Source organism: Phascolarctos cinereus, unplaced genomic scaffold (genome assembly GCF_003287225.1).
Source record: "Phascolarctos cinereus isolate Bilbo 61053 unplaced genomic scaffold, phaCin_HiC Scaffold_2;HRSCAF=192, whole genome shotgun sequence".
Lineage (NCBI taxonomy): Eukaryota > Metazoa > Chordata > Mammalia > Diprotodontia > Phascolarctidae > Phascolarctos > Phascolarctos cinereus.
In genome coordinates this window covers 272,323,537-272,346,696 of record NW_027555625.1, presented here as the reverse complement: position 1 = coordinate 272,346,696, position 23,160 = coordinate 272,323,537, and the positions used below count along the sequence as shown (strand labels likewise).

Below are 23,160 nucleotides of genomic sequence, written 5' to 3'. Positions count from 1 at the left end.
TGCTGCTATCAACAGCAGAGAGCTGACCTCCAGGATGTCTACCCACCACTACCACTTCGTAAAGAGAAAGCAGGAAAGAGAATCACCCCATTCCAGCAAAACTGGCCAGGGCTGGATTCTTATTCCTTTTTCTTTATTCAGACAGACATGCCAGCTGATCTATCCAAACAAAAATAGATTTCTCTCTCAGAAGCCTGCCCGCAGGCTCTGGTGTCCTGCTTCATCCCAGGGGTCAGCAGCACCTTACCATACCAGTGCCCTGTTCATCCCTGGCATCAAGGCAGGCCCAAGTTCATTAGGAAGTCAGGGATACCACCTGCCTGGTTCCCAGGGGACCCTGATTGGTAAGGAGGATCCTCTGGCAGGTCCACCTCTATGGCATCTTTGCTTCTCCATGCCCTCATTATGTCCCCTCAGTCATCAGTCAGTGTGATAACATCATACTCGATGCCTTGATGCTGCAGCTGCTGGATATGCTCTGGCATTGCCTCTTCCGTGCCAAAGAGGCCCTGGGCCTGGGCCATGGCAGCATCAGCCACAGCTAGCAAAGAGCAGAGAGTTAGGCTCAGGAGGTTGAGGTCCAGGGCTGTCCCTTTCTTTAGCTGAACTGGCTGATCCCAAGGTCCCCTCCATTCCCCGCTCCCCCCCCCTTCTCCCCAGTCTTGTACCTGTGACAGCTGAGTGGGCAGCAGCCTCTAGCTGAGCTTGAGTGACAATCTGTTGTCCTGGAGACACAGGGACGTATTGGATCTGGGGACAAAATGAGAGAGGGAACTGAGCCTCCCAGAGGCATAGTCCCCTCTCCCTTCTAGCCCCATCCCTCCTATAATGCTTTATTCTAGTACCTGGGATTCCTGCAGAAAAGGAGTCCCCTGCTCGTACTGAATATGAGTGATCTGTCCCTCTTGTACCTGGCCATAGGATGATAAGTCACCACAGTGAGGTGGAAGTTCAGTCAGTTCATCCCACCACCACCACTGAGCCCTTCTTCCTTTTTCCTTTGCTCCTGAGGCCTTTCCTCACCTGAATGTGATGCCCCTCAGGAACCACCACATACTCTTGGGGGAGGAGGTGCTGTACCCCATCCTGAGAAATGATGTACTGCACCTGAGAAAGTAGAAAGGAAAGGGATCACTGGGAACCAATTTCCTGGTATACCTTTGATGAGGAACTATTCTGAGCCCAGTCTTGGACAGGATCCAGGCAGCCCCTGTCCTCTCAGAATTGTTAGTCTCACTGGGGAAAAAATACATATATCCTAGAAAAAATGACACATCTTGGGGCTGACTGTGCAAAGAGGCCCAAGATAGGGCTGTGGACTTCTGAGATCTAAGGGGAGTGAGGAAGTAAGACAGGACATCAGAGAAGGTGGGGACTGAGTTGTCAATCTTGAGCAAGACATTTTGACTTCTCTGAGCATTGGTTTCCTCAAATATAAAATGAGGGTTAGACTAATCTTTAAGGTTGCTAAGTCCTAAGCTCTTATGAACAGCAGCTGGGGAGGTTAGAGACAGAGAAACAATGAAAAAACTTACCTGGTTATCTGAGGTTACCAGGTGCTGTACCATCTGTCCATCTGCAGTAGTGATCTCCTGGATATAAGTGGCTTCCTCCTACCAGAACAAACCAAGCTCCTGTAAAAACTAGTCCCAGTGTAATCCCTTCTTGCTGGTCCCGTCTCTCTCACCCCAGCCACAAATCCCAGGGCTCCTCTTAACCTCACCTGATTGGATACTGTTTGTTCCTGTGCCACAATGATGTGTTCCTGACCCAGGGCTTGCTGGAGCCGATCAGGGCCCAGCACTCCATGACTGGACTGTAGGGCAGCTGGGGAGGGAAAGGAGATAAGGAGGAAGAGATAGGGGAAAGGACGAATACGGAAGGGGAGGTAGGATGGGGTAGGTTAGTAGGCTGCAGACTTGGGGAAGTCTAAAGACATCTACTCGACCTGGTTTGTACCCCCAGCTCCCCAAGCTTGGTCTACTCTCATACTGAAAGTCCCTCGGCTGGCTCTGAGGAAGAACGTACTACTGAGACAGCACTATCTTGTTTTCCCTAAGAAAGTGCCCTTACCCAAGAGAATGCCCAATTGTGCTCCCTTGAACCCAGTCAGTGCCTTGGAATGTCCCTGTTCCAAAGTGGAAGGGGGAGAGGAGGGAAGGGGAGCTCACTATGCAGTGTAGCCAGTGTTTCATCATCACTATTGAGGATGATGGTCTGGGTGGAGGCACGGGGAGGGGCCCTGGGCACTGGGGGGCCCGGCTTCCTTCCATCTGGGCTGTGTAACCGCTGTATGTGGAATTTGAGGTGGCCATTTCGGTTGAAGCTGGTGGGCAAAAGGGGAGAAGGGTCAGACAGCCCCAGCCTCCTGTCCCCAGGTACATTCTCCTACTGTCCTTCCCTCCCTACCCCCCCAACCTCTTCTGGGTCTCACCGCTGCCCACAAAGGTGACAGGAGAAGGGTTTCTCATTGGTGTGGGTGAGGGTGTGTCGCCGAAGGTCCTTTTTGTTCTTGGAGGCAAAACTGCATTGGCTGCACTGGTGGGGCCGAAGGCTTGAGTGCTGGACCATGTGGGCCTGGCAGGTACCCAAGGAGACAGTGAGCATCACAACAACTAATTTTTACACCACCCTCTCTCCCTAGGAAACGGGCCTACAGACCTGCCCACCAACTGGAAGGCAGCTGGAGAACAACCTTAGAAAGGTAGCATGGTATAGTGGCTAGAGTGCTGGACTTAAAAGACAGGAAAGTCTGGGAATTATGAACATAAATCACCCTCCCTGTGCCTCAGTTTCCTACTCTGTAAAATGAGGGGGAAAGGGTGTTGGATTAGATGGTTTTCAAGATTCCTCCCTAAATTTTTTTTTTAATGTAAAATTCCTTCTAATTAAATCTATGGTCCTATGGAAGGGAGGTCCAGGAGGCTTGGGTTCTGTCCCTGGCTTCTAACTAATTATGCTGCACTGGGGAATGTAACTTCCTGCTCTGGATTCGAGTTTCTTTAGCTGTCAAATGTGGATAGTATACTTCCAATCTCACCAAATTGTCAGCTATTGCTGGATTAGATGATAGGATCTCATTTTGTAGATGAGGAAACTGAAGCCCAGAGAGCCTAAGTGACTTGCATATAAGAAGAGGCAGGGGTCACATAGCAAGCATGCATGTAGCAGGAACTGGGATTCAAATCCAAGTCGTCTGCCTCCAAATTCCATGCTGTTTCCACTATGCCATATTGCATTCTAACTTGGTTTTGTGAATTAAATCATAACAGGCTTGCAATGCAACCCAAAAGTCACCTGCCTCTGTTGCCTTGCTGACATAAAACCCAGGGAAAGAAAGTTCATTTTAATGTTCAACTCAACCAAACATAAGAATTAGGAAGATAAGTTTGCTGTCAAAATACCACATATACCAAGCACAAACTATTACTGATCGTGACCTGTGGATCTGACCAAAAGAACCAGGGGCTCCAAGTCAGAAGATGTGAGTTCTCGTCCTTGCTCTGTCCCTGACTGTGTGATTCTGGGCCAAGGCAGTCCCCTCCTCTGGGCTGTTTTTCTCAATGACCAAAAAGGGCTATTGCTGACCTGGCCTGGTGACCTCAGGGCATTGTTAGAAGGATTCAGATTGTAAAAAATATCATGCAAATGTGAGGGATTATTATCATAACAGAAGTACACATAATTGAGAGTTGAGGGCACATGAGACGGTATTGGCTTTGTGCCTACAGTGAGATTGTAAGTATGCCCAGGGCCTCCCACCTCAGTCCTGTTAACCTACCCGAACCTCGGGCCACAGGTGAGCAACAAACGGGCAATCAGGACACTTGAAAGTGCTGGGCCCGGTGTGGGCCCGCTTGTGGCTCTCCATTTCAGCCCTGCCTGGGAAGGCCTCTGAACAGATCTTACAGGAAAACTTCTTGGCAGTAATGGTTGCTGCTGTTGAGGAAGACGGGGGTGGCGAGGGAACCACCAGGCCCAAGGCTTTTGCAGCTGGGAGAGGTGGGGAGGTTGAGGTAGGTGGCCCTCTGGCCTCAGCTGGAGTAACCCCAGCCCTAAGGGCTCTTGCTGGGGAGGGTGGTGCAGGGGGGCCATCTCTGCCCATTGGCCGTCCTCCACACTGCAATAAGGGCCACTTAGTGCCAGGGTCTGAAGTATCGGAAGCCCCGGGGCCTGAGAAGGAAACACCTCCATCTGCATTCAGCTGTGGGGAAAAAAAAGGAGACAGTGAGGGGAGCTATGAACAGAGATTTGTCTGACCTGGGAAAGGAGAAAGAGAGAACAAAGAAATTGGGCTGGATTAAAATAAGAAAGGGGGGACCAAAAGAAGAGACAAAAACAGGCTGATTTTGGGAGAAAGGCCGAGAGAAAAGGAAAGACAGAAACAAGACTGAGATGGAGAAGAAAAAGCTTGGGAGGCAAGGGCATACAAGAGAGATCTGGGGAAGAAAAGGAGGCATAAGCTGGAGGAAGAGAGGAAAAGAGTATCATGGGGAAAAAGAGGGATGGGTGGGGAAAAAGAGAGAAGACAGTGAAAGAAGGCAGGAAGGGGAAGTGAGAAGACAAAGAAAGAAAATTCTGGCATTAGTGTGGTTTCAGGACTATGGCGTAAAACACAGGAATGATGGGCTCTTGGACAGAAATGGAATGCACACAACAAAAGTAAGAATGTATTTGTTGTGAATCTTGCAAATCTAACCAAAAGGGCTTTAAACTGAAAAGGAAAGGGGGGGACTGCCTATACCCACCAATTTAGTTAACATACAGAGAAACTATAATGTAGGAAGTATCAGTAACCCCAAATTCACAGCAAACAGAACAAGCAATAAAAATCATGGCTTCCTCTGCCTGTAAATGTAAACACAAAGTAAAAGTAACAAGTAACATGAAATTTTAAGAAACACTAGTGCAAGAAGGCAAATTTGACCTGAAATTGGTGGGAGGTGCTTATACTGGAATACAACTCTGGAAATATATCTTAATCAGAAGGAACCAATAAGTAGCATTGTATATATTAAGGTATCTTCCTGTGTGGAAGTCCAAGAGTCACAGTGGGGAAACACGGTAGACAGCATTTGGGTAAAGATCACCAGACTTAGAAACAAGACAATATTATAGCTGGCATATAATAAAGAAGATGGGGCAGAAATAGGAAACAGATGAGTCTGGGAAATACCACAAGCCTGGAAAAGCAGTGATAGGAAACTTGGATATCTTCTGGATCTTTCTCTCTCTCTGAACAAATCAGAGCAGCTAATGATTTCTGGACTTGTCTTCATAATTTCATTCTTCAAAAGGCAGAAGAACCAATGACGGGAAATTCTATTCTGAATTTGATTCATACCAACAAGGAAAAACTAAACTGCTGGAATAGAAATGGTAGGAACATTGGGGAAAGGGGTCACTTCATCTTAGAATTTGTGACAAAAAAGAAGAAAGCTGAGGCCAGTATGACATGTACATTAGATTACAGGAAAGCTAATTTCAAAAGATTCAGGGGACAGATAGGAATCCATGGACTAAAATTCTACAGGGGAGGCAAATGTAAGAGGGAAGATAAGCTTTCAAGAATGAATTTCTGAAGATACAAAGAGGAACATTACAATGAGAAAGAAAAGGAGAGGTTGTCTAAAGAGACCAATGTGCTCATACAGGGAATCCATCAGCCAATTCAATTTTTAAAAGACATGTATAGTAGGTAGAGGACAAATATAAAAGTGTGGGTTGGCCCTACAAGAATTTAGTGTAAAGAGTTAAAAAGTTCAAAATGAGTGAAGACTGGGAGGAAAAGCTAAGGATACAAGGAAAAGAATAGGATCAAAAAGCGCTAGGAATGCGCTTTGTGTCCATGGGATGATAATAATAGGTCAGAAGATCATAGATTTAGAGCCAGAAAGGACCATAGAGGCCATCAAGTCCAACTCCTATATTTTACAAGTGAGAAAACTGAGGCTGAGAGATATTAAGCCCAAGGTCACACAGCTAGCTAGTAATTATGTCTGAAGTAAGACATGAACTCAGGTCTTCCTGGCAACCATGTTCAGTGCCCTGTCCCCTTCGTGGAGAGAAAGCAACACTACTCAATTCTTACTTTGCTTCTGTTTTTCTCTGACCTTTGGATTAGAAAAGACAGAACAAAAATGGCCTATGGGGATGTGAAACCAAGGGTAAATTAGTGGAGAGGAAGACAGCACCTGCCTGTCTCTGATGAATACTGGCCAGGCTCACATGGCCTGGAGCACTGAATGGAATATCAGAAATCATTGCTGAATTGCTGTAAGTAATTTCTGAAAGATCATGAAAAAGGAAGGGCACCCACAGGACTAGAGAAAGGCAAGTGTCCAATTTTCAAAAAGGGAAGAGAAGAATCTGTAAACTCAAGCTCAATGAGCTTGATTCGGATGTTTGGCAAAACTCTAGACTGTTTATTGGTAAAAGAATGGTTAATAAGCATCTGGTAAAGGAGCCAGGGATCACAACGAATGAGCTAGGCCTCTTCAAAAACAGGTCATATCAGGCTAACTTTATTTCATTTTTTGACTAGGCTAGACCAAGTGGATCAGGTGAATGCTGCAGATATAATTTACTTGGATTTTAGCAAAGCATCTGACACAGTCTTTCACACTCTTCTTGTAGGAAAGATGGTCTAATTTGGCCTAGCTAGATGGATTCATAAATGGTTGAATAGCCAGACCAAAGAATAGAGATCTGTGGCTTGATGTAAACTTGGACAGAGTCTTAAACAGACTACATTGAATCTATTTTGATATTTTCCTAATGACCCAGGAGTGTTATTATTACCATCAATTGTTATATGGTTCTATATAAACAGTGAATTGCTACTGAGGTAAATAAAGCTGTTTGTCCCTAAAAACAAATGCACTTGGAAAAAAGGTCTCTAGGGGAGTGGCCTGAGAATCTCTATCCACTTCTGTGCTGGTTAAAATTTTTATCAATGACTCAGATAAAAGCAAATATGGCATACGCATATAAAATTTTCAGGTGAGGGGCAGCTAGGTGGCACAGTGGATAGATAGAGCACCAGCCCTGAAGTCAGGAGGACCTGAGTTCAAATGTGACCTCAGATCAAACACATGACATTTATTAGCTGTGTGACCCTGGGCAGGTCACTTAACCCCAACTGCCTAAAAAAATAAAATAAAATTTTCAGGTGACACAAAGCAGGAGAAAATGATTGACACTTCTCATGACAGTCAGGACCCAAAAAGATCTTGACAAGCTACAACAGAGGTGTTGAACATGCAGCCTGTGGCCTGCAAGTCTGAACCAGATTAAAATATAATTAGGAAATATTTAACAAGATAAACAAAAATACAATAGAACATGTATGGTTTTGTTAACCCTGTTTCTATCTGAGTTTGACAGCACTGGGCTAGAACATGAGGCTAAATTTAACGAGGTTTCATTTATCCCTATTAAATTTAAAGTCTTATCCTTGGGTTCAAAAATCAACTTGACAAGTACAAGACTAAGGGGACGTGGCGAGATAGTTCATCTGGAACAGGTTTGGGGGCTCAATGAGAATCAACAGTATCCTATGGTAGCCAAGAAAGGCCCATTTAATCTTATTTTGCATTAAGAGAAGTCTAGTGTCCAGGAAGAAGCAGGTGATAGCACTGTATCATTGTGTTCTGCCCTGGTCAGACCACAGTTGTAATACTGTGTTCAGGTCTGGAGGCCACATTAGGGGAGGAGGACATTAATAAACTGGACAGCTCCAGAGTAGGACAATCAAAATGGCAAAGGGCCCTGAGGTTATGTCATGAGAACACTGACTGAAGGAAGTGGGGATGCTTAGCCTGAAGCAAATAAGACTCAGGTGGGACGTGACAGCCGTCATGAAATATTTGAAGGGCTGTAATGCAGAAGAAATATCTTAGTCTGCTTGACTCCAGAGAACAGACTTAAAAACAACGGGTGGATATTGCTGAGAGGCAGATTCAGGCTGGATGTTAACATTTCCTAACAATTAGAGCTGTCCCAAATGAAAACGAGTTGTCTTGAGGCAATGGGCTCACCCTTACTTGGAAGTCTTCAAGTAAAGGCATACTAACTACTTTTTTTGAAATGTTGTATTTTCTTGTTCAGGTCTAGGCTGGATAAGAAGCCACTGAAGAAGCCCTTCCCAAACCTGAGATTCTTCCATCTTGTTAAGGTGAGAGTGAAGGGGATGGAAAGAGAAAGGTGGAAGAGGACAGACAGGGTGTTATAAGAAGGTGGAGGAGGGAATCTCACCCTTCTTCCTCTCCTCCCTGCTCATCTTAGCTAATATAAATTTACAAAGAGTTTTAATACCCATCACATCATCTGATCCTGACAACAGTTCTAGTAGATAGGTCTTCTTTGGGGCAGGTATCTTGAAGATGGGCAGTAAGTAGGTTGAGGGTTATGGGGAGATAAGAGGGCCTTGTGAAGTAGTCAGAGAGGAGTATACTTTTGGGACTGGGGGAAGGCTACAGAGCCTCTTACCTCAATGTGATGTAGCTGGGTCCCATCTGCTGCCATGATATAGTGGGTGCCAGGCTCCTTCAAGGCATCACTCACCACCACAGCCTGTGCAGCCTCCCCTGAGGGCTCCTGGCTATGGGTACAGGGAGATAAGGGCAGGGCTGAGAAGGGGTCACAGGATTTTGAGAGAGGTAACAGGGTTTTGTGGGCACATTATTCATAATATGAGAAAAAGAGCATGAGACTGGGATACAAGAGATCTGGGCTCTAGTCCTGGCTGCCACTTTCTCATTGTTTGTATCAAAGCAAGCTACCTCCTCATTTTAGGCTTCAAGTAAAATGAAGGTGAATGAAACAAAATTGACTTCTCTGGTCTGTTTTGTCCCTAAGGCCAAGCAGAATGACTCTGCTTCCTCTTCACCATGACAGTCTTTCAGATACTTGAAGACAGCTAAATCCCTCCCTAAGTTTTCTCACCTCCAGGCTAAACATTCCCATTTCTTTCAACTGATCCTTGAATGATACAGTTTCTTTTTACTTCCTCCCTGTCCTGGTTACTCTCCTTTGCTTGTCAATGTGCTTCCATAAATAAGGCACAATCCTCCAGATGAGGCCTGACCAGGTTGGAGGATGATGGGACAATAAGCACTGCCTTGCACTAAACACTGGAATTTCATTCATGTCAATATAAATCCCATTAGCTTTTCTGGTTGCCACATTATGGGTCTCAATGCAAAAAAGCCAAAGAGGGTGGATATGGGACCCAAATAAGATAGATCCTGACTCCTATAGAGACCAAATAGAAAGCCAAAGTCAGTCTCTGACTCAATTTCAGAGGGTGGAAGGTGGGGGAGAGTGGGTAGGAGCGGTGGATTAAGGAGTGTGAACAAGAATCATCAAATGGAGCGTGTTTTAGTGCTTTAATCTAGGCCAAGAGAGTAAAGCAACTGAGTCTAGTATGAATGGGGGGTGGCATAGCTAGACAATCCTTAAGTGGCTACTATGCACAAAGCACTGGGCTTGGGGCTAATATAAAAGAAACAAAAACCAGCTTCTGTCTTCTGTTTTCCTTAATTTGAGGAGGGAAAGAACACTAGTAACACCAAGGTAATTAGGAAAGGCTTCCCATAGGAGTCAGCACATAAACTGAGCTTTGAACAACAGCCCCTATGAAAAAATTAGGGTGCTCCAGTGGACTCCAGTTTCCATGAATTAGTAGTGCAACATGGCTTTCAAAAAAGCTGATGTAATCTTGGGCTGCATTAAGGGAAGGACTGAGCAAAGTGAGGTCTCCATTTGACTCTGCCCTGCTCAGTGCACACCTGAAGTGCTGTGTTCAGCTCTAAGCACTACACATTTCTGCAAGTACACTGATAAAATGGAGCATGGCCAAGATGGTTCGGGAAGAGAGGCCACGGCTCAGAAGGACTAGACATGAGGAGTCAAGAGAAGACTTAAGGGGGACAGGATAGCTCCCTTCAAGTCTATAGTCTTGTTCTGCTTGGACCCAGAGACCGTGAGGTGAATTTTTGGCTTGATGTAAAGAAAAAGTTCCTAACTTTTCAAAAGTGGAATGGAGTACAGGAGGTCAGAGATTGCCCCATCACTGGACTTCTTCAGCCAGAAGCATGATGGCGCCTTGTCAGTGATGATGGGGGTGGCAAGGCTTGGGGGTGGTGCGGGGTGTGGATATTGCTGTTTAGGGATCAATTGGACTACATGTTCTCTAAAATCCTTGCCAACTCTGCGATTCTGTTCTTAGGTGTAGCCAAAGAACTTCACTCTTATTATAGAAAGAGAGATATGTATCTGAACCACTGATGGGTGTTAGAGAGCAGGGTGGGAACAAGTACCACTGGGGAAGAGAAGACAAAAGAAGAAAGACTGAGATCCAGGTGCTCTTTGGACAAGAAATGTGCCTTCTGTATTCCTGGATGGTAGCAGAGAGTGGGAACATTTCACTGTGAACCCAGCTAGGGTGGGCAGGGTTGGGAGGTGGGACTCACCTGTATGGGGTCCCTGGGGCAGAGGTCCCTTCTTCCATAGGAGGAGCCGCAATGACGCTGTAGCTAGTTCCACTGTATGGTACTGGGGCTAGGGTGATCTGCTGCAGGTCAGACACTCCCATGGGTCCCTCCCCAGCAAAGCTACCCCCAGACTCGGCCACATGCAGGGTGACCACCTGAGGAGAGGCTCCTGGGGGGCTGGGCTCTCCAGGAGGGGATGAGAGCTCTGCCTGGACACCATCCGATTTCACTACAGCCACCTGCCGTGGGAGGAATAGCTTGTTACTGGGGGGATGATGAGGCAACTTTGTGCCCCTCAAGCTTCCCCATGTACTGTCCACCCAAACCAGCCAGGTCCTCACCATTCCCTGAACATACCAGACTCATTCCCAGGCCCCACCTCTGCTCATGTTGTTGTTGTTCCCTTCTGCCACCATGGAGAGTGCCCTCCCAACTCCTGTCTGCTTGTCCAAGTGCCACCCATCTGGGATGCTAAACACAGAATCTACTAGCAGGAACACTAGAGCTGGAGTTCAGAAACTGGGCTTCTAACATTGAGTGCTGTGTAACCTGAATCACAGGATCAATGAATGTAGAGCTAGAGATGATCTCATCTAACCCTCTCCTGGCTCAGAGGATGAAGTCTGAGGCCCAGAGAGGGAAGTAACTTGTCCAAGGTCAATATGCTGGTAAGTAGCAGTCACAATTTGAACCCAGGCTTGGTGCTTTTTCATTACAGTCATGGTTCTCACCAAAGCCTTCTGAGCCTCAAGCTGCTCATCTGTCCAATGAGGACACTCTCTCTTATAGGGATGCTTGAAGGAAGGCCCTGATAAAGATTAAAGTGCTACAGAAATGTTAAGTGGGGTTATTCTTCAGCATCACCTCCTCTGGAAAGCCTTCTCTGTCCACAGATGAGGCGTTACCCGCTATCCTCTACTAGTAGTTTGTTTGTTTCTTTGTTTTGTTTTTTCACTCTTTTTTTTCTTTTGTGAGGCAATTGGGGTTAAGTGACTTGCCCAGAATCACACAGCTAGTAAGTGTTATGTGTCTGAGGCCAGATTTGAACTCAGGTCCTCCTGACTTCAGGGCCGGCACTCTATCCACTGCACCACCTAGCTGCCCCTGTTTTTTTGTTTTTGCTAGGCAATGGGGTTAAGTGACTTGCCCAGGATCACACAGCTAGTAAGTATCAAGTGACTGAGGCTGCATTTGAACTCAGGTCCTCCTGACTTCAGGGCCAGTGCTCTATCCACAGCACTACCTCGCTGCCCCTCTACTAGTAGTTTAAAGCAAAGATGCTTCACCTGGGGACCATGGACTTTTTAAAAATAATTATTTGATAATTGTTTTACTATAATGAGTTTCCTTTGTAATCGTATGTATTTTATTTGTAAATTTAAAAATGTTATTCTTAGAAGGAATCCATAGGCTTGACTAGCCTGCCATAGGGGGATCTGCAGTCTAACAGTTAAGGGCCCCTGATTTAATGAGTGCAGGTCTTGCCGCCCAACTAGACTTTGAGCTCAGCAGGGGCAGAGAGAATGTCCTATTTTTCTCCTCTCCACCCACTGTTCACAACAAGGGATTAAGCATATAGGCAGGTTGGGAAATACTTGACATTTCGGGGGAAAATGCATGATCTCCTGAGAACTGGATCTGACATGAGGAGCTCCTCCACAGTCCCACCTGTAGCGCAGCTCCTCCCAGCTCCCGCTGGGTACTCATATTCAGCAGTAGGTCTAGAGCTGTCTGAGTGGCCAAGGCTGTGGACTCTTCAGCTCCTGAGGGAGGAGATGGGTAGTAAGGAAAGGAACAAGGGAGAAAACTGGTGCCCTGAGAGCCCAACTCACTGCTGCCTAGCTCCGTGCCCCTTACACCCCCTGTAAAGACTCACCTTGCTGGTAGATGATGGTGGCACTCCCCAGGGCCTCAGGACACAACAGAGGGGAGGTCTCAGGAGGTGCTGACTCCATGGAAGCCTGAGGAACAGGACATGGCTTTGGGTTTTATCCTAAACCTCTCCCAGCCTGGCTCCTGTCCTTACCAACTCTACTCCCCACCCCTAGCCTGGCCCTGGTCCTGACCCTTCTCCCTTTTCCCCACTCCCTCATCCCCTTGCCCCTCACCTCTGGGGAGCCTGGTGGGTCAAGGGTGGCAGACCCAGGGAGCACAGGGCGTTGCCCATGCTGTTGCTTTAGCTCTTCTATCTGCTGCCTTGAAAAGAAAGGGCGGCGGCGGCATGGTGGCTCCTCAGGATGGCGCCGACCCCATTCCTCAAAGCTGGACGAGTGCCGGCAGCGCACGTGCAGCCGGAGGTTCTTTTTGTGCCTGGTAGTGAAGTGGCAGAACTCACAGGCAAAGGGCTTGGCTCCTGTGGGAAGGGAGGAGAGATGGCACACCTGGCAGCATACCTGGTGGAACACCCTCCCTGTTCATAGGCAGGGTGAATCAAGTTTCACAAAGAGTTATAGAAAAGGGAAAAATCTGAGGATACTGAATGTCCAATCTGAAATGGATGGCAGAGGGCATCCGGCCCCAACTCTCTCATTTTGCAAAGGTGGAAGCAGTGAACCATGGTGCTAAGATGATTTGTTTGAGATCACACAGCTGCCAGAGCACGGCCTGGAACCCAGGTCTTTGCCTCCAGATCCTGTGCTCTTTCCACTGAGGTAGATCTTTGTCTCCCCAGGTAGGCTGTGAGCTCACCAAGGAGGCGAGGGCCTGGCCTGGAGCCTTGTAAAAGGTCCCACTACCTTCACAATGTGAGTGGTGCAGGCAGGGCTGGATGTCGCTAAATGACTTGATTTCTCATCCTAGCTCTGCTCCTGATTTGCTGGGTGACTTTCAGCAAGTCCCTTTCCTTCCATAAGCTTCAAGTGCCTCCTCTAAGATCCTGCTTCCACTACCTCTCTTGAAGTGTTGTTGTAAGGACTGAATGAAGCAATGTATACACTGTGAATTGTAAACTATTATGGTTAGCACAGGACTGAACACAGAGTAGCTTCTGGATATATATGTGCTGTATTAGATTTACTTTCTCTTATCACTGGTAAACTACCTCCTTATTTCAAAAGTTTCCTTTAATAGCCTCTCCAGGATGTCTTTGTTCTTAGGCAGTAAGTGCCTCTGGGGTTAGGGAATTCTCTTCACAAAGCAACTTGTGTCTATTGGAATTGACTTGAGGATCTGGGGTGGCTGGAAAGTTTGAGGGGAGGGCAGGAAGGGAAGGCCAGGGCATAGATGGCAGAGGGGAAGGGAAAGGCCAGGAGAGGGGAAGGGAGGAGGGCTGGCCCACCCTCCCTGTGCAGAGTATCAGAGCTTTAGGGCACACCAGAGGAGGAGGAGGAGGTGTCAGGAATGGCAGGCTGACCTGTGTGTTTGACAGCCACATGAGAAAGCAAGAAATCTTCTCGGAAGGTCCGGTAGGGGCAGAAGTTGCACTTGAAAGGCTTGTCACTGACATGGGAGAGCTGATGATTCAGTAAAAGCTTCTTGTCTTCGCAGACAAACTCACAGAACTCACACTTGAACCTGGGGTTGGGTGCATGAGTAACTAGAGAAGCCAGGAAGGGGGCTGGAGGGACCATAAGCCAGGCCCTTGAAGGACAGGGTCAAAGGACACTCCCCCCCTTCCCCCGGACTTTCACTAGGAAGAACAATAATACTTACTATGATAATTATGGCTGACACAGCATTTTACAGTTTACAAAGAGATTTTTTCACAAGAGCCCAGTGAGTGGGCAGTATAAGAATTACTCTTCACTTTTGACAGTTTTCCAACTAAAGCTGAGAGAGGTAAGGTAATTTGCCCAGGGTCACACAGCTATTAACAGTAGCAATATGAGCATAGGTTTTCTGAATGGACTTTGGGATGGTACCTGCGGTTTGCAATGGCTTGGATATGTGTCAGTAAATGCATCTTGAAAGTGTATCTCTTCTTAAAGGACTTTCCACACTGCAAATTATAGGACAGAGAGAGGAAAAGTAGGATTCATGCACAGCACAGGCACTCCCACTGTGACTAGTCTCAGAGTCTTTCCCGTCAAACCTACACTCCCCGCCCTGTCTGCTCCTCCCTGGTCCCTCCTCTGTGGCCCCATCCATCCACCTTGTCACACATATGGGGCTTCTCGGTGCTATGCGTCTTCATATGCTGTGTGAGCCGTTTCTGCATTGGGTAGACTCTGCTGCACACAGGGCAGGGGAAGGAGCTCAGTTTTGGGGGCTGCGAGGGCACAGGGAGAGAAAGGATGGATGATACAGCCCATGAGACACATCTCAATTCCCTCCATAAAAAGACGTTGGCCAAATGCCTCCCAGCTCAGTGCCCAAACCCAGTCCTGGGCTCTAGACTCACAGGCTCCGGTCTCTTCTTCCTGTAGGGGAGAGACATACACACAGTTAGCTGATTCCCCCGGACCCACACCCCCAGTGGCCTAGTCCCAAGTGCCCATAGTCCTCACCTCATCCCAAGCATCTTCCCATTCTAAGAGCTTTCCCCAACCCTGAAAGTGACCCTCCCTATAATTAAAACATCTGTGGGACTTCCTCTCTTGAAGCAAGGCATGTTAGTTTCATCATCCCCATGTTCCAAAAGATGCACCAGAGGGCTGCAGTGATAGGCGCCGGGACACAAAGCTCAGGCTTCCTGACCCAAGTTTGGTGCTCATGGTGATGCCACTTCTGAGCTAAAGACTGTGGGGGAGTCACCACCCCTCTCTCAACCTCAACATCTTCATCTATAAAGTGGCATGCGACTTCCTTCACTAGTCTATTGTGAAGATCAAAATAATGTGTCCGGTGTCTTGTAAAAAAGTGCCAAGTGTCAGGCATTATTCTCATCCTCAACCTTTTTATTTCTGTGATTGCATAGTGGCCTCCCTGTCAGTCCCCTAAAGGTACATTGGCTTCCACTGACCGGTCCCGGTTATGCACAGCTGAGTGCCGGACGACATCCTTCCTATACACGCTAGTGTAGCTGCACTCCTCGCATTTGTAGGGTTTGCTGCCCACGTGGTTGAACATGTGCTCCTGGAGAGGCAGGCAGGGTAACAAGATGACAGGGGGTCCTTCCTCACACCCAGGGCCCAGGCATCCAGAGTCAGAGGCCAGGGTCACTCATTCCCCTCCCTACCAGAGACCCTGGAAGTTTAATACAAAATAACCAAATACTTCACCTCCCTGCTCACCCCAGAATCCTCAGAGTTAGGAGAGCCTTACAGCACTGAATGCCAGAATTAGGACTTTGAAAAAGAAATATCTGAGCTGGAAGAGGCTTGAAGGATCATGTAATCTGTCACTTTACAAAGGAGGAAACTAAAGCCATAAGAAAGGAAATGACTTGCCCAGGGTCACACAGCTAAGCCTCAAAGCCAAGTTGTCTAACTCCAGGACCAGCCCTTTTTCTACGACACCACCCTGGTGCTCTCCTCTCCCTTCCAGGAGCCACGTCTTGCATACCTTGAGAGAGGACCAGCGGCGGGAACGGTAGCTGCACTGCAGACATTTGAAGAGCTGAGGGTCTCCAGCCTCATGGGAGTTAACATGAAAACGAAGGTCCTCATGGGATAGGAAGCGGGAGCCACATATTCGGCAAAGGTAGGGTCTCAGTAGTGGCTTGGGGGATTTATAATAGTATCTGGTGGGGTGGAAGGAACTAGGTTTAGTAATGGGAAATGAGGTGGAGGTGGGGGAACCAGCCTCACACAGGGCTCTTTTGTACATCCTCAGGGTACTCCTCCCCCCTCACCTTTGCCCCATGTACTTGCGGTACTTCTTGCCCAGGAAGCGCCGGGAGGGCCGGCCACGTCGTCGGGGTGGGACATCTGAGTCATCTCTGCTGGTAGGGGCTGCGTTCTCTGCATCTGACTGGCTCACACTGGGCTCCACAGGCCCCTCGCTGTTCCCACAGGGCTCTGGGCCTGAAGAGCTAGTAGCCTCAGGGCCTTGCAGCTCAGGGAGGCTTTGTCCACTCTGAGAGCTCACCAGTGACTCCGCTTCCACACCTGTAACAGATCTGACACTTCAGAGACAAGCCACAAACACACCAGACAAACTAAACACATATTCTCAGACATGTCAGCCCCATGCAAAGAACACTGGACTTGGAGTTAGGAGACTTGGTTCAAGTCCCAGTGGCCTCCTAGCTCTCTGTGTGAGATCTGGGTCTAGTCACTTGATCTTTCTAAGTCTCAGTTTCCCCATCTGTAAATTGGCAGGGTTAGATTATATGATCTCTAAAGATCTTTCCAACTCTCCACATTCTGTGACTCTGTGAAGTCAGCATAATCACGGTAAAATAGAGATAACAATACCTGCCCTACCTACTTTCAGAGGTCTAGATGTTCAAACAAGATAAGAAAAGGAAAGATGCTTGGAAAAGTCTAAGGTATTGTATACCCAAGCTTTTAAGGGATACTTATAATAAATAACTCAAATTTCTAGAGCTTTATGATTTATAAGTACTTTTCCCGGAGTATCACATTGAAATACATGGTGTAAACACATTGTCCCTATTTTATTGATGAAAAACAGTCTCTAAGAGGTTAACAGACTTCCTAAGAGCCACAGAGCTAGATTTCAGAACTGAGATTCAAAGACAGATTCCAAATCTAGAATTACTTCTACTATATTATGCTGTCTGGATTCAATATGCCACAGCTTGCTACCTCCTCCCCACCCCTTTGCCCTCAACCATCCCAGACCCCAACCCCTTTCCCGTCTCACCCTCTGGAGGGGTGGGGAGATCTAGGCAGGGCAGCTTTCGAGGCCTCCCAGGCCTTCTTCGGGGCCGTTCAGCACTAGATGTGGGTATGGGACGCTGGGGGCGTGGCTGCCGGGATCTGGGTTCATCTTCTGCAGGGTTGTAATCACTGTCCTCTGGCAAAGGGAGAAGAAAAGATGTTATGCTAAGTCCACTCCTCCTCCCACCAGCCCCAGCCCTCACCTTCTCCCACTCTTCATCTCCCCTTCATCTCCCCTGAATCTCCCAGCACTCACCCTCTAGGTCATCAATGGCTCCAGCATCAACAATATCATCATCTTCTTCTTCCTCAGGCCCTTCCTCCTCCTGGGGCTTAGCTGAAGCTCCCCACTTCCTTGAACGCCCCTTCTTCAATGTTGCTGTTGTAGAGGCTATGGGAAAATAAGGCAGGAAGCCATGCCAACTTGTCCCCCAGGCTTAGTCATCAAGAACCCCTTCATCCCCTTCCCCATCCTGTTTGTGGGGACTCAAGCTCCACCAGCCAGTAACTTAGAGCATAGCACTTTAGCTAGAGAGGACCTTAGAGGATAAACAGCAGCACTGGAGCAAGCTGGAGCAAGAAGTGGTCTTAGAACCCCTTGTCAGAACTGAAAGTTATCTTGGAAACATCTGGTTCAACTCTCATTTTAAAGAGGAGCAAAATGAGGGGGGAGATGGTAAGTGTTCTGCTCAAGAGCACCCCCCCCCACAAACCCAAGGCAGAGCTGGGACTCTCAGCCAGGTTTCTCCTGCTGTAACTGGCTCCTGGTTGCATCCCCCCACCCCTTCACCATCTCCCACGCACCAGGGCGGAAGTGCCTCTCCCGCATGTGTCTGAGCAGGGTGCCCTTAGAGCTGCTTCGGTATTGGCACATTCTACACTTGAATTGCTGTACAACTACCACCTCCATCATGGCCTCTAGGCTCTGCAGGTCTGGTTCCTCTGAGGGGCCTGGAGGGGGATCGGCAGGCAGGGAGCACTCCTGAGCCTCAGCTGCCTCCAAGCACGTAGAGGTAGATGTGGGGCCATCAGACAGAGCCTCAATGGCTGCCAAGCTGTGGGCCAGAGCAGAGCTGGACATCGGGGACACCATGGGGGCACCTGTGGAAGCAAGAGGGTGAAGACTGCCCCATTGTTCTCAAAAGAAGTCCTGACTTCCCTCTCTTCTTTCAAAGAATCAGAAGATGTCAGGGTATAAGAGATTGTTGAGTACAAGCCCCCTCATTGTAAAGATGAGGTAAATGAAGTCCACTGGAGAGTAACTTTGGCAACATGAGTGTTAGTGGATGAGCCAGGACTGGAATTCCTGATTCCAGGTCCACTGTTCTCTTCCACCTACACTTCCCCTTACTCCTTCCTTCTAGCTCTTTCCCTATCCCCAATGATGAGCTGCTAATCTAGTATTCACCATCATCTGGGCCCTGAAGAATCAAGTACTGAGTCGTCTCAGCGCCACCATCTTCTGCACTTGTCACCGCGATGCAGCCTGGAACAGAACCAAAACTCAGGACCCTGTCGTTTTGTTCTCAGGGACACTAGGCCCATCTCAGACCCACCAGCTTCAACCCTGCCTCTGCGCCTTGGATCCCTCACTTTCCTCCCTCTTCTGCACATTCAATCGCCAGCAAAACATTCTCCAGCACCCTGCTCTAGTCTCATCTTTCTCTGACTGGTCTAGCCCATATTCTACAGCTCTTGTTGGCACTTGGGGACATACCACAGTATACACACTCCCATTTAACTATTTCACATATGAGTGTTGCCTCTCAAACAAAAAGCACAGAACTAGAAGGGATTTTGGAGATTTTTTTAGTCTAACACCCTCATTTTGCAGATGAGAAACTAAAGCTTAAAGCAAGAAAGAGACTTGTCCAAAGTTACACAGCAAGTTAATGAGACTGGACTAAGACCTAGGTCTTCTGAATACCAGGCAAGGATTATTTCTACCATGTTACACTACCTCTAGTAGGTACCTGAAAGCCAAACACTGGGAATTGGGAGGCCTGCTGGGCATCAGCTGAGTTGAAGAAACAAGAGAAATGGACTAATCCCAGTCCCCACACAATCAGCTCCCCAGGCTTACTCTGAATAAGATCTGGCCCGATAGTTGACTCAATGATCTTGTCAATAGCAGAGCCCAAGTCAGAGGAGGAGGCAGTAGAGTCAGAGACCAACATGGCAGCATCGGCAAGGACACTGGAGTGTACCAGCACTGGGGCTCCAGCTGATCCACTTGACACCAATGCTGACTGGCCGATGGAGGATGAGTCCGGCAGATACCTCTGAGGGGTGGCATCCTGTCTCGAGCTGCTTTCAGACACTTCCTCCTGCAGGTCAAGTTGGAGTGAAGTTCAGCCACAGCCTCTCCAACACCCTCAACCCCAGCCTTAAGGATCTGCTGGTGACATATCAAGGGCACTTTGAATTGTGTCCAGTAGTGGGGATGACCAGCACTGGGTTACACCCTCTCTTAGTCAGGGTAACCACACACTGGGTTCCCAGTTAGAGTAATTAAGAAGGGAACACTGGATCCCCTAAAAGCTTTGAACTTTCCTATTTTGTGTGCCTTTGTTCCCACTGTTTCCTACACCCAGAAATGTCCTACCTGCTAAACAAATAAGGGTGAATAAATAAGGATGGCCCCTCTAATGTACTGGACCTTCTCTTTGTATTAGGACAGAGTTGTGCTTTCATGGGCATAGGCAAATCTCAGTGAGGAAACTCCCTTCTTCATTGCAGATATGGAACTTATCTGTAATTTATAATTGTAGAGTTGCCGGGGGCACAGAGGGTTTGAATGGCTTGCCCACATAACCATTACGTGTCAAAGGCAAGATTTAAAGCCAGGCCTTCTGGACTTCCAGGCTGGCTCTCTATCTACTATACCAGTGGTTCTCTTAACTTTTTCCACAGTGATAATGACCATTAACAAACAACATAAGGTTCACTATAAAAAACGAAGAACCAACTTGGGGTGTTTCAAGATTCCTTACAGCACAGTTTGAGAAACTATACTATTTCATTGCTTCTCTCCTTTTCTTTACCTACTGAATTCCTATGCATTCTTTAAAATTCAATTTAAATGCCATCTCTTCCAGGAAGTCTTTTTTTTTTTGCTCTGGCAATTGAGATTAAGTGACTTGCCTAGAGTCACACAGCTAATGAGTGTTATGTGTCTGAGGCCAAATTTGATCTCAGGTCCTCCTGACTCCAGGGATGATGTTCTATCCACTGTACCACCTGGCTGCTCCCCAGGAAGCCTTTCTTGATCCCCAATGACTTTTATCCAAAGATTTCACACAGCACTGTTTGTTTTTTTAACTTCTTCAATATACTTAATTATAATTTGACATATAACAAGGTATTTATGTTTTTTATCTTAGATTGGAAAAGGACTCTCTCCTGTTTAAGTTTCCCCAGTGCCTAGCAGTGTTTTGCACTTAATGACTTAGTAAACTGGTTGATATGATGAATAGAATGTAGCAAGAGATTATCTCTTAGGTCAGATCCATTAATTGTTATACAATTTTCTGTAGGGTGGGGGGAGGAGGTAAACAAATGTCTAAGCCCCATGCCCACCACAATAAGATGGCAATTCTTTCTTCCCTTCTTTAATGAGAAAAAAGGAAGGAAGAAAATAACCGAATTGAAGAAGAGTGGGTATCAGGAGTGGGACAGAAGAGCAATGGCTCCCTTCAGCCTTCTACCTGGGAGCTACAGTCACGTTCTTAATCCAGGAAGGGTCCTGGTGGGGGAAAGCCCAGATGGGCCACATAGGGCCCACTGAGCTCTGCTGCAGTTTCTGTTCCTGCGCACCGCCCCTTCTCAGTCCTTATAGCCCCCTCCCAAGCCCCATCCTGGTACCAAGGAACGGGTGCCATGGTCTGAACTCTGCCCCACGACAGAATCATCTGCCTCTGACAGGAGGCCGGGCCCTGGGCCAGCAGCAGTGGCATCACTGCTATCGGCTGACACGGCCTCGGAGGTGCCCACATCCAGCCCGCTCTCCGAGGGCTCCTCCTGAGCAGGCCGGGGAGCTGCGTCGCTGCTGCTTTCCACCTCATTCTCCTCCATTGATGATGGCCCTGGCCCTGGCTCACTTAGGCACCGGGCACAAGCACCTTGGGAGAGTCGGCCTCACTAGGAGTATCTCTTGGGGTGCTATGCAGGGGGTCCTGGGGGGCCCTGCCCCCAGGGCCTCACAGTGGCCCCTGCCTCCTGCCCACTGGGCACAGTGCAGCTGGGCTGAAGCCTGGGAAAGCAGTCCAGGGCACAGCAGGGGGTTTGCTCTGGTGCAGCAGGGTCAGTGCGAGGTCTGGGGCCTTCACTCTGCAGGGAGTAACAGACAAGGGGGTGTCCATGAGCCAACTTCCCCCACAGGCTGGCCCACCTCCCCTACCCCAAAGAGGAAACTGAGGCACCAGCTGGGGTGGGGCTTATCAGGCACTGGGAAGGAAGGGTCCTGGGAAAACAAGACCCAGGAGCCCTGGGCTCCCAATTTTAGAGACACCATTCCACCCAAGGGGGACCGTAGCTCTGGCCTCTTGGCCACACTGCTCCTCACTCCCGCCCCAAGCCGTGAGTCAAGCTGGCGCCCTGGGTCAATGGTATGGTCCGTGCCCCCCAGTTCTCCCCCAACCCCATGATCAGTGGTACAGCCCACTGGCCCCCTGGGTCAGTGGTTCGTTCCCCACTCTGTACCCCCCTCCCCCTCTTTCCCCCAGTGGAGGGGGTTGACTGCGGCGATCCCGGGGCCTTGGCGGCTGAGGGCTGTCCCAAGCGCTGCCTGCGCTCTGGGCCCGACGCCATCTTGCGGAGGCATTGGGTTTCCGCTCAGGCAAGTGCGAGAGCGACTAAAAGATCGGGGGACCCCGGGGCCCTGTACGGGCAGCCCCGCCGGCCCGGGACCTCGTCGCCAGTCACCGCCGAAGCCCATAATCGCTGCTCTGCAGGGGATGTGGGGAGGTTTGCCCCCGACCAGTACTTACCCGTTGTTTTCTCTCCCGGGTTCCTCTCCCGCTCCGGCATCGACTCGGCCGCCATCCTCCTCCCCCCGCTGCGGAAGGACCCATCCTTTCAAAAAGCCGGATCTACTTCCACGTCGTTGCGGAAGGGCGCGTCCGGGATCTGGACTGGCTCCTCATACAAAATTCCAGGGCTTCTCAAAGATCCCAGGAGAATATGCGTCTATGTCTGTCCCCGTTGTCCGGGGCAACTGAGATTCCCCCAGCCCGTGGGGACTATTTTCCTGCTACTGCGGAGGGATCCATTACGAGTTTACGTGAAGCGTGTGACGTAACACCTGGGTCCCTTTACCCCGCGGCGGAGAGTTGGCGGAAGGGGCCAAGTTGGGACGATACAAGCCCATCCTCTTCTGACGTCATGATGGAGTTAATCTCCTGGCCCCTCCCTCCCTTTTTGCCGAACTAGGGAAGGGAGATCTTGTCAACCTTGTTTTTTGCGGGAAGGGAACTTAAAGACCGTGTAGTCACCCACTCTTGTTTAACAGATGAGTCCAGAGAGAGGAAGTGAACCGTTTCACTTTCCGAGAGTGGCTTCAGGGATTAGAAGGATCAGGAAGCTGCCCCATAGATAGATATTCTGCGGAGGGGTTCAGATAGTTCAAATCATGGCTCTGCTGCATGCTGTCTGTGCAGTCCTGGCACTTGACCTTTTAGTTTCCCCATCTGCAAAATGAGGGGATTGAATTAGATAGTACCACATTATATGAAAAGAGAACTTGATGGGGGCAATGACAGAGGGCCAGGGTCTCCCTGGGGAGAGAACTGGGGCCACAGGATTGAATCAGGATTTCAGCCTAGTGCCTGCAGTTCTGACATTAGACAGTAAATCCTTTGGTTTCAGACTTTGATTCCCTGTTACTATGTAATTCTTACTGGGGAAAATAATGACTTGTTATCAGGGGTTCTTAGGGACTT

General features: G+C 48.5%; 1 protein-coding gene across 3 annotated transcripts; it reads right to left on the bottom strand.

The window, feature by feature from the left end:
* Nucleotides 1-59: 59 nt before the first annotated feature.
* ZNF335 (zinc finger protein 335) lies at nucleotides 60-22,293 on the bottom strand. Of its 3 annotated transcripts, none has more exons than XM_078150058.1 (28): nucleotides 22,210-22,293; nucleotides 21,086-21,550; nucleotides 19,305-19,548; nucleotides 18,630-18,707; nucleotides 18,026-18,322; nucleotides 17,478-17,612; nucleotides 17,205-17,357; nucleotides 16,228-16,483; nucleotides 15,939-16,116; nucleotides 15,397-15,509; nucleotides 14,836-14,854; nucleotides 14,587-14,703; nucleotides 14,357-14,433; nucleotides 13,849-14,009; nucleotides 12,605-12,849; nucleotides 12,373-12,457; nucleotides 12,165-12,259; nucleotides 10,476-10,735; nucleotides 8,491-8,602; nucleotides 3,782-4,204; nucleotides 2,435-2,577; nucleotides 2,172-2,326; nucleotides 1,724-1,827; nucleotides 1,536-1,613; nucleotides 1,024-1,107; nucleotides 846-911; nucleotides 669-750; nucleotides 60-541 (listed from the first exon to the last, which is right to left on the bottom strand). In XM_078150058.1, the coding sequence occupies exons 2-28, from the start codon at nucleotides 21,293-21,295 to the stop codon at nucleotides 414-416; spliced, it is 4,098 nt and encodes a 1,365-aa protein (XP_078006184.1). In that variant the 5' UTR covers nucleotides 21,296-21,550; nucleotides 22,210-22,293; the 3' UTR covers nucleotides 60-413. The 3 variants fall into 3 exon arrangements, with proteins under 3 accessions (XP_078006184.1, XP_020821383.1, XP_020821381.1); XM_020965724.2 differs by having other exon boundaries at nucleotides 16,243-16,483; XM_020965722.2 differs by lacking the exon at nucleotides 22,210-22,293 and having other exon boundaries at nucleotides 21,086-21,765.
* Nucleotides 22,294-23,160: the final 867 nt, after the last annotated feature.

What these genes read in the sequence shown, in the direction of transcription:
- ZNF335 (XM_078150058.1), bottom strand. Translation starts at nt 21,295, where the DNA reads ATGGAGGAGAATGAGGTGGAAAGCAGCAGCGACGCAGCTCCCCGGCCT. An exon ending in TCTTCAGGGCCCAGATGATG is followed by an intron (nt 18,323 to 18,629) that starts GTGAATACTAGA and finishes TTGCTTCCACAG; the next exon opens with GTGCCCCCATGGTGTCCCCG. An exon ending in CTTTTCTGCAGGAATCCCAG is followed by an intron (nt 751 to 845) that starts GTACTAGAATAA and finishes TTTTGTCCCCAG; the next exon opens with ATCCAATACGTCCCTGTGTC.